General features: G+C 43.3%; 1 protein-coding gene across 1 annotated transcript; it reads right to left on the bottom strand.

Annotated features, from left to right (window-relative positions):
- Positions 1 to 516: 516 nt before the first annotated feature.
- Positions 517 to 9,045, bottom strand: LOC135367448 (aladin-like). Its single transcript, XM_064600736.1, has 13 exons — positions 8,554 to 9,045; positions 8,365 to 8,489; positions 8,255 to 8,307; positions 8,107 to 8,198; positions 6,896 to 6,942; positions 6,683 to 6,841; positions 5,419 to 5,496; positions 5,115 to 5,360; positions 4,802 to 5,050; positions 2,674 to 2,735; positions 1,551 to 1,614; positions 1,395 to 1,479; positions 517 to 779 (listed from the first exon to the last, which is right to left on the bottom strand). Exons 1-13 carry the CDS (start codon positions 8,668 to 8,670, stop codon positions 684 to 686), a joined length of 1,473 nt encoding a protein of 490 aa, XP_064456806.1. The 5' UTR covers positions 8,671 to 9,045; the 3' UTR covers positions 517 to 683.
- Between the last annotated feature and the right edge of the window lie 1,271 nt (positions 9,046 to 10,316).

Genomic DNA, 10,316 nt, shown 5'->3' with positions numbered 1-10,316 from the left:
AGCCGTCCGCATTTCAATTATACAAATGCGAAACTCTCTCAGTTGACAAAGATGATACAAGAATCAACCAAAATTTTATGTGGCGCTGGTAGAGTATTAATATGGGAAGAATACCTACTCACTACTAAAAAGAGAAAATGCTCTTTGCTCCCATACTCTACATGATGCTCATTCTTCAAACCACAGTTGCCAAGTTGCAGGGTTTCAAACTTTTCAGGTGGTTTCTTGGTGCATTATTCTCGAGTTAACACTAATGTTGATATTAAAAGAGTATTGGAGGAGATGAGCCATGTTATCCTGTGCCACTCAATGGGATTACAAGGATAACCGGCGGAAGAGTAAGAAAGGGAAAGAACAGAGAGAGAAATGAGAGAAAGGTAGTCCATACTATGGGATCTGCACTGACTTTATGTAGTATTAACATGCTGCCAACTGGAGCCTCTAAATGTTGAATATGATGAAAACTAACTGTTCTTACACAAACAGAACATGAACAATTGAAATATGGTAGTCTGGTTGTTCCAAAAACTGCAATATTTTAATAATGCTGTCCCAAATAATTGACGATGTTAGTTGAGGGTCTATTTTTTTCTCACACAGTCAACCCCCCTGTATTGCGCGAATTATGCGAGTAAACACAGTGAGCCCCAGTACCAAATTGACCGATTTTACCATATGGAATACTACCCGTCCAAGTTCCTAAGAAAAAATGCTGGTCCTGTACTGCTGTCGGAATAGTAATACAGTGGCACGTGGCTTATCATTCCACTGCTCCAACACTGAAAGCAAAGAAGAACATCATGTTGCTCGGTAAATGGGTTATACCAGTTTCACTCAAAATCCAATTTTTATATAGCACAAAAACAAGTTGAATGCAGCTATGTTATGCAAATGTGAAAATTACTTTTTACGTAGCATGCACGAATAAACTGCATGCTTATAAAAGCGAGTCAAATTACACATTGGAGCATCTTTTGTTATTGGTGATGACACGAATAGGTCTACTTGTCAATCTTTTTATATTTTATTGGTGCGCAATCCCATTAATGCGAAATCTCTTAATTCGAATTGATGTCCCGGCAAAGCCATGTGTAGTTCAATGGGGGAAAATGCCCGTTAATTCCAACATATGAACGTGCACACAGATTTATGCGAACAATTTGTGCCCAACTACGCATTGGCTCAAGGCCAAGTATGAGGGACCCCTTTACTTATACAATGTTTTATTACAATTATTTTACGCAATTAGTTTATTCATTACTTCTCAGTCAATTTCTCGTAACTTCTGCCAGAGGCAAGAGGGAATGAATCATCGTAACGGTGGATGCTGACTGGTGCAGCAACTATATTTAACTTTATATCACATGGACAGCAACAAGATGCAAAGAACTTACTATACTGAGCAATGATCCTCCCTCGAAACCATCAAAGAAGCTCATGAACTGAACGTGTTCTTGAGGAGGGCCTCGCACAAAACCGCTTGTAAAGAGTCAAGTCAGTAAATTGATTATCTCAAGTAAATAGATTAGGACCCTGGCAACGCAACTTACCACGGATTAACTTCCAGAATAGGCTTTGTTCTCGTTCGAAAGACAGCGACACATTGTGGATTATCTGTGAAGCAGGATAAAGATTGTCTCATTATTTCGGGAGGTTTTTCTAGTAACGCGGCGTAAAAAAAAAGAAAAAGAAAACTGGACACAGCGTGGATAAACTAGATGTGCCACATATTCCAGAACTGTGTCAAAATTTATAAACCCGTAAAATACAAAAAAAAAAAAAAGAACAAAAAACTGTTCTCTCCTACATAAAGTCAATAACCTAATCTGTCGCCTCACCTTGTACAGCTTTCAAATCAGCATATATTCGATGCTGCAACAGAGTTAATATTGCAAGGAGCACATGCAGTAAAGCCTACGAAGTCGGACACCCCCCTACCTTGGACAAGATTTCATTGCACCAGCTGGCTCCTATTGAAAATATATGGTGACGAAATTCTCTATGTCGGACACCTCGCTATCCCAGAAGTAGGACAGGGTTCTCCCTCCAGACAGAAGCCTGCTAAAATTATCTAAACCTCAGTCCATCTTCACACCAAAGACCCAAAATAAACCCTTCACTTTCACTTTTTTTTTCTTTTTCAAGTCCAAAAAGAGGTACTGTCAGTTTTCATTGTAACTATTCTTTAATGTGAGCACTTGTCACGGTTTTATGTGCACTGTGCCAAGGTAATCAAAAGTGGAGCTTAATTCCAAGTGGGTTTAAACTCCCAAGCAAGCTGCATGCTGCTCAAAAAGCTCCGAAGGTAATGCCATTCAGTGGAATCTGCACAAAATTGAGTCTACCAAATTTAGCGATAATTAACCACTAATGACCATGAATTAGAGAGCATTTTTGTTCCATTTTTTGTTTCCCTCATATTCTATATCTGGGACATATTTCGGATGGGTGTCACAGAGGTATCATTGCATGTACTTCAAACCTGTGTCCCTTATCTGGGAGAAAAGGACTGGCAAGTTGCACCATGGTGCTCAGCAACGGACAATGTTTTTTTTAACAACGTGCGCAAAAAATATATATTGGAACCATTTAATCTAGTGTGCTCTGCAGAAGCATTTCCAAAGCTTGCCATAAGGGCTGCCCCTGCAAGAGAAAAAGTATCAATCAACCAACCTTTAAAGGAAACTGCTAACCTCTCTCCACTCCATGCCATATCCTGCACAGACCCTCCAACCCTGCAAGATAAGGACAGGTTTCTTCCTTTCCTTATTAAGCTTAATGAGGATTATCAATAATCTTACTAACTAGAATACCAACAAGAAGATACGACGACAGAAAAATAGGCAATGTCAAGTTGCCGGTGATGAGTAGATCAAAGAGTGATATTCAACGGTAGGAGCAACTTATTTATTTAAACATGGTAACGAGACTTTCGTGCGCGAGACTGCACTTCTTCAGGTTACAAAAATATGAACGTGGTACAGTAACATATATACAGTTGACGAAGGAGTTTTCGCATGAGAGGGTAACAAGGTGATGGAAAAAATGTAAATACAGGTGGAAATGAAAAGAACACGAATACAAACGAAGGGGTATCATAAGCTTTTACATGGGAAACGAGAACGCATGCAGGTGACGTAAGGGGGTTATGGCGACGGAATGAGGACACGGCGCTTCATGTCACTGTTATAACCCGATTCAAGGATAACGATTTGGAGGTCTGTATCCAAAGCGTGTCCACCTGTGTCCTCATTCCGTCGCCATAACCCCCTTTTTATTCTTAATTCCTGGAACGTCACCTACATGCGTTCCCGTTTCCCGTGTAAAAGCTTCTGATACCCCTTCGTTTGTATTTCCATCCTTTCCATCACCTTGTTACCCTCTCATACGAAAACTCCTTCGTCAACTGTATATATGTTACTGTACCATGTTCATATTTTTGTAACCTGAACAAGTGCAGTCTCGTTACCATGTGTAAATAAATAAGTTGCTCCTACCGTTTAATATCACTCTTAGAATACCAACCAATAAGTAATGGAAGAAGGTCAGAACACACAGACATGGACAGTGTTCAACTGGCAACCCATTTATTAAGAACGTAAATTCCACATAAACTTACTGAGAAACAACAAAAAGCATACTCCCACCAGCATCACGGAACACAGTGCTGTTCCAGAATTATTGTGGCCTGACACATTCTTATGGCTTTTAAAGCCCTCCTTCCTCAAAGACAGTCTAGACCAAAGAGAACGTTTCGCACAGAAGAGTAGCTTCAAAATAACTTTGAAAATAACCGCAAGTTATTGAAAAAAGTATTGAAAGGGAGACTCTGGAACAAAATCAGCTTCCGTTACTTTTACGATTATCGACATTATTCAAACGTAGCTTCAGAATGTCTCGACTGAAAACTGTGCAGACGTCACAAAAATGATTTTTGAAATGTGAGCAGCTGGAAGAACTGCGCGATATCCGTTTGATCTGTGTTTGTGTACATTCCATGCCTTTCTCATTTTTTGTGCAGTAATCAGCAAAAAGAGAGTTGATGCGAGGTGTTTTGTTTCCTGACAGAAGAAAAGTCAGTGGGACAAAGACACGCAATTGTGTAGCACACTGAGTGGTAGAATATGTTTCCACAATTTTGCAATCTGAGATCACGTCTGATGCACCAGCTACGAGTCTCTTCCCAGGTGCTCCTATGAAAAGGTTCGCAATATACAAGTTGGTCTTGATATTACCTCCTTTGATGATAGACACACGTCCGATAAAACTAAAAATATACAGATTGGAGATGAGGCCCTGAAGGTCGTTCGAGTAAGATGAAAAGCATTCACACACACGTATTTGTGCTTCTGATGTCATGCGTTGGCTTCGCTCTGGGGAACTGTGGTTTACGTTCACATCTCTTACGCACATGGCTACATTGCTCACACCAAATACCCTGGCTCAAAGCTGATAGGGGTTTTTCAGATCGTTCTGAAGTGTCCCTTTTAGTTAGATATCTTACAAACTTTTCAAAGTATTTATAAGATACAGAGTTACTCGCAAAAGTTATTACTTTATGGTCCCTTACTAACTCTACTCTGCAGGTTGTCTCACCCAATCATTGTACGCAAATGCGAAACCAAGAGCTTTCGTACGTGCGAGGCTGCTGGGCTCAAAATTTCACTCTCAAGCACCACCTAAGAAAAAGTGGTGCCCCGTTGCAGCTCAGTCGCAAACCTTGTATCATGGAGGCTTATGCGAGTAATAAACAGAGAAATGAAGATATTCCCATCCCATTATCTAAAGAGACCCAACTTACATGAGAGTATTAGAAACATCATATGGCACTTGCACTTGGGTGAGGTCCACCAGGGGAACGGCTTGCACCGACCCCCCAACACCCACTCCACCGCTGTCCTCTCGCTGATCGAATGTCAACGAATAAATAGCAGCCTTATCAGCGTGCGCACAGAGCAGACGACAGCCATCTGGGCTCCAGCAGGCGGCACTGCAGCGACCAAGGAAAGTGGACCAGCTTTCGCATGTCCAAGACATTGTCTCCCACACCCTGCAAGCAACGAAAGAAGAGCCGCTATGAAACCATTGTCCATGGCACAAATGGGCTGTCGGACCTGAAGAGGCTAGCCGGTGTGGCAGCCAATAAACGTGACCCATCGGGTGACCATCGTACAAGGGCCACACCGCCTCCTCCTAGACGGCGCAGGGGTTGGCATTCTTCAGTAGACACATTCCACACTAACATAGATGTGTCTGCCACAGAAGCAGAGGCCAAAAGGGATCCATCAGGATGCCAGCTGATGCTCGTAACTGGCTGGTGACCGTCACGTGACAATAGGGTAGCAGAAGCAGATGATGGCCTTCATTGATGGCATGAGTATGCTACAGAATATGTATTACACCCACAACGTGGCTTACCTCGCAATAAGAGATGCCACTTGCCAGAGTAAGATGCCATCTTGACACGCGACAGCGAGCGTAGAAGAGCAGCATGGCCTATGTAAAGAACAACATGTTACTCTACGCTACTTACATAAAATGATTTTACGTTTTTATTACTACGTTCAACTTAAGGAGGAAAAGAAATCTCTCAAAATATTACACAGAGAGGTGACGTACCCTCCTGCGCCACGGTGGCAGAAAGTCAACTCCCCTAGTGATATTTCTCCCGCATGCGTCTTCCAGTGCCTAATGGTGTCCATTTCTTTTCCTTCTTAAATTAAACGCGACTATAACGTTGGCCACTGTACTAGACTACAACAAATAGGGACAGAAATGAAATCTAGACATATCAAGTCCACAGTTCGGTGACAATCAGCGAATAACTATTTTCATCCAACTCGTAAAAAATTTACCGGCGTGCATTTATCGCTGCTTGTCGGTAAATACCCAAGACCGGGAACCCGACAGATAACACGCGAGCTTATCTCTCTTCTCATATTCTGTATCCTGCCTTAGGGCACGAGTATGTTGAGAGGCGTTTTCATTGACCATGTTTTATGTTCCGCCGCGTCGAATGTAATGTATCTCTGCCTCGGATGGGGTTTGGTGCGAAGGCAGATTAAATAAATAAATAAAATGAAACATTTTTCCCACTCCAAAGTGAAGCTCGGGAGATAAGCACTCCTAACCAAAATGCGAGTCAAAGAGACAGTCAACCCCCTTTATTGGGACTCTATTTATCCGGCCCACTGGATCCAGACAGGAATTTTCGGGAACACTCTATTGGAGGCTTCTAACCCTACAGTATCATCGCCTTTTCACCACTGCACATTTGCTCTCTGCTCAGAAACTTTCAAGGATTTCTCATTGTACCCATGTGGGGGTAAAGGGAGGTTATCCACCTCTATCGATGTGGATGGTTGCCATGACGACACTCAAGAAGCACGCGTTGTTACAGGCCAGATATGCACTCCTAACTACTTTTGTGTGTTTTCAGCAAAAAGAATAATGTTCCCAGAGTGTCATTGCTATAACTAAGAGCATAAGTATGGACAGCTTCGTAAGCATTAGGAAATCAATACGGGGACAGCTCAAAATATTGTGCTTCACCTATCCCGATATTTTCGCTGGGGATGGTCATAAACAGAGATAGACTGTATCCACTACTGGGAAAAGATGCAACCAAAGAGATGGCTATAGAAGCAGTATGAGCATGTCATAATATACAAGCATGTCTTACCTCCAGGCCAATGCAGTAATGTTTCTCTGTGACTTGTGTTTCAACATGGGGACAACAGGGATGCCCATAGCATATATGCGCACTATGTCGCTTCTCGATGCCACAGCACATTTACGTGTCTCTGGATGCCAAGCAAATGTTCGCACTTGACCACACAACCTAAAATTGCATTCTTCTCCTCAATCTACGCTTGCCATTTATTGAGTCACTTACCAATCATTTGCGGCAGAAAATTGGCGGCTCATCGCTTCCACTGAGAGCTGCAAGAGGCCTCAATTTCTGAGACAGCGAGTACATTTGCCAAGCATTCAAATTGAAAATGTTCAAGTACATGTCCAATGCAGATTCAAGTGGAGCAAACCCCATTACAAATTCGTCAGCTCTACCGATGAATATGTACCACACAGACAAAGCCAACCATTCCACTGTTGGGAGTTTGTTTGTTTCCAATCTGGCCACAAAGGAGAAACACTAAGATCAGTGTTTCCTCGAGGTGCAATTTTTCAGGGTGTGCGCGACCCGTAAATGATCGTTGGCGAGGACTTGCCAAAGAAAGAGGTACTCACAACAACCTCTCACGTTTTTTTCGCAACGTTCATTTAGTAGAACGAACAAGATGTTGTCCTTGGTGCGATGCACGTAGGTGTAAATACAAACGACCTCAAGGTACAAATACAAACCTCCAAGGTGTTGTATGTAGAGTTGGGCATAATTTTGGCTTTTTTCACAATCAATACTAGGCAGTATGGGGCAATTTGTGCTTTCAGGTATCCCTTCACCAAAAAAATATTTTCGATCCAAAGCCAAACCACATGACAAAGATTTTAGCCGCTGAGTAATGTGCACCGTGCAAGGCGTGGCAGGAAACAGCCCTCGAGTGAAATGAGGAAAATGCAAAAAAACTGCCAGACCTAGACTGGGCTGCGCTGAAACGCACCATTCCATGTATTCTCCCAAGCGACAGTCCTCATGATACTCCATTAGAAAACAAAAGAAACATCATTGATTTTAGCTGCAGCGTATGTACAAGCGCTCAACGTTACGTCTTCTCACGCACTGTTAATGGCGGCAAGTATCCTGTGGCATGCACATTTGCCTCGCCACTAATTCGTGGCAAATATACAAAGCATGCGACACACAGTGTTTTGTTTGTTCCTCGCACCCATTGTAATCATATAAAGAAGAAATACCTAGAATATGTTATTGAGACAAGAGGAGGTTTGTCACAGAAGCATAAGACAAGGATAAGGAGAACCCACTCAATGAGGACAAGAGAGAAAGGGAAGCAGTGCACGTCATCAGGCGCTGACAGACTCCGTTATGTGCCCTCCCTTAAAGGGGACTGTGGATCATCCCGTTTCAACCTGTCTATCAGCTTATTCCAACATGGAGCATTTTCCCTCTTCAATGGTTCATTCACTTACCAACAAGTGGGGAAAGATAGACCTGTGCAAAGAATGTGTCCACCTAAAGGCAATCATTAGTGATTTTGCCATGACTCGAGCGTATGAAGGCGCTGAAACAGGGTGACAGAAGATTACTCTCAGACCCTGTCAATACTACACAGAAAACCTTCTTTGCTGTCCGCCAACTCCTGCAGAAATCCCACGAATCCCCGCTCGTACCTGGGTTGAAACAGCGCAAGATCCATTTCATTGCAAACAAATTCCAAATGAAAATACCATGAGAGAACAGCTTGCTTGAACATAGACTCGTGCCGCCGCAGAAACGCATTTTTCGCGCTTTCATTGGACGCCGGTGGCCTCCCAACTTCACAAGCAACAGAAATCCTTGGGTACAAGCTAAGCTGTAATTTAAAATTGCGCGCTTAGTTAATGGTGCACTCTGTGTTTGCTTTCAACAAACAGTACCTGATCACAAAACCTTGACCATTCGTCTACCAATCCTGCTCGTAAATGCCCATCTCTTTCGAAAAGTGTGACGCAGCCTTCCGGCGGAGGCGCAGGAAACGAAGCAAGTGAACACATTTTAGATTTCACCTCTCAAATAAACTCTAATACAAGCATAACACATGCCGCCAACGAAATGAAATTGAACACCACCACCACCCGTGCTCGTTTCAAAGGGAATAGCCACGGGAATAGCCAATAGCAGCCAATAGGATAGGATGACGATAATGATCTTGACGATATGAAGACCCGAGACCACAGACCACTCGAGACAAGGGAAAATAACAGAAAACTTCTCAGACACAGCACAAAATTTTACTAGTCTGCGCCCTTTCCCTATTGTAACTTTGTAAAGGTTCATGCATCCAGCATTCGCAGACGTACTTGACGAATTGACGAAGAGCGCGATGTTAGTGTCGTTGGTGTCTACATCGGCACACTGTTGCCTGCAATGGATCGAGGGTCCAGCACATATGTAATTATACTTCTGTATATGTCGCCACTTACTATCAGGGTTTACAACCGCTTTTTCCCATTTTCGTGCGTCGGAGCTCAAGTTCAAAGCCAAAAGATTGAAATCTGGGATCCCAGATGGCGCTGCCACTCCCATCATATCAGAGCCGTATATTAAAAGGGAGTCTGGCCATTAATGGGTCATGCCTATACCTGAAGCTCCACCCACTTTTTCAGCTTTCCGACCAATGAAGTCTTGAAATATGGGGCGCTATCAATCAGCCTATCCTCACTATTTGCCCCCCCCTATCCAACCTGGGCAGCGCCATTTTGGGTGGCAAGTGGATTGGATGGGATTGAAATGGATACCTCTCGCAATCTGCAAAAGTAGTGGATTGTTGCTGCAAATTTGACTAGCGCCACCTAGGGAGCGTAAGGCACGTCGGAAACTGTCGTCTGCTTCCGTCGTTGTACCGCTGCCGGCAGAACCACCTGCTGGGACACATTCTGTTGTCGGTATGATTTTTAAACAAATCTACATGAATAGTTGGAATATAAGAGGCAAGAATGTTTATATCCATGAAATCCAGCTGTTAAAAATGAGATTGTACAGCACAGCGCCGTTTTTGTTATGATTTCGTTGTGATCGCCGTGTTCACTAGGCCTAACACCGGCGACAAAACGTATTATTTTCAGTTAGATATCGATGGATGAGCATAAGATGAAACTGATTTCCGAGAAACTTATATTAGGATGTACATTTGCAGCGTAAAATCAGGTTAGTCTGTGAAAATTTTTTGTCACGAAATCCCCGCTTCACTGTGTTTGTTTTCGTTGCCATTTTGGGTGGCAGTATGGTGTCATGGCGACCCCCTTGGTAAAAAGCAAACCAATCAGAGGAGCGAAACTGTGATTGACAGGTCGAGCCTCTTTTTGTGACTCCTCCCAATGGCCAGACTCCCTTTTAATATACGGCACTGATATGATGGGAGTGGCAGCGCCATCTGGGATCCCAGATTTCAATCTTTTGGCTTTGAACCACGACCTACTAGATTGTAACGACCACGTCACAATCAGCAAACCCTATGAGGTGCCTGTCCGCACGATCCGCCAGGGGCGCTACTGACGCACACTGGCAGACTGGCGCACGATTGGACGATGGAAATTTGAATTTTGAACTCGCAGAAGCGTATGTACGACAACCGTAGCAGACGACAGCGATAGCTCCACTGATCTCTATGTATAAAGGCTGGATCGCGCATGGGAGAGGG

Source organism: Ornithodoros turicata, chromosome 8 (assembly GCF_037126465.1).
Source record: "Ornithodoros turicata isolate Travis chromosome 8, ASM3712646v1, whole genome shotgun sequence".
Classification (NCBI taxonomy): Eukaryota; Metazoa; Arthropoda; class Arachnida; order Ixodida; family Argasidae; genus Ornithodoros; species Ornithodoros turicata.
This window is presented reverse-complemented; position numbering and strand designations above follow the sequence as displayed.

Bases quoted from the DNA above. Each gene is read 5' to 3' on its own strand.
- LOC135367448 (XM_064600736.1), bottom strand. From the start codon at position 8,670: ATGTGTTCACTTGCTTCGTTTCCTGCGCCTCCGCCGGAAGGCTGCGTC. The intron at 8,308-8,364 runs GTATTTTCATTT...GTTTCAACCCAG, and splicing joins AAGCAAGCTGTTCTCTCATG to GTACGAGCGGGGATTCGTGG. The intron at 6,943-8,106 runs GTAAGTGAATGA...GGCCTCTTGCAG, and splicing joins CTATCTTTCCCCACTTGTTG to CTCTCAGTGGAAGCGATGAG.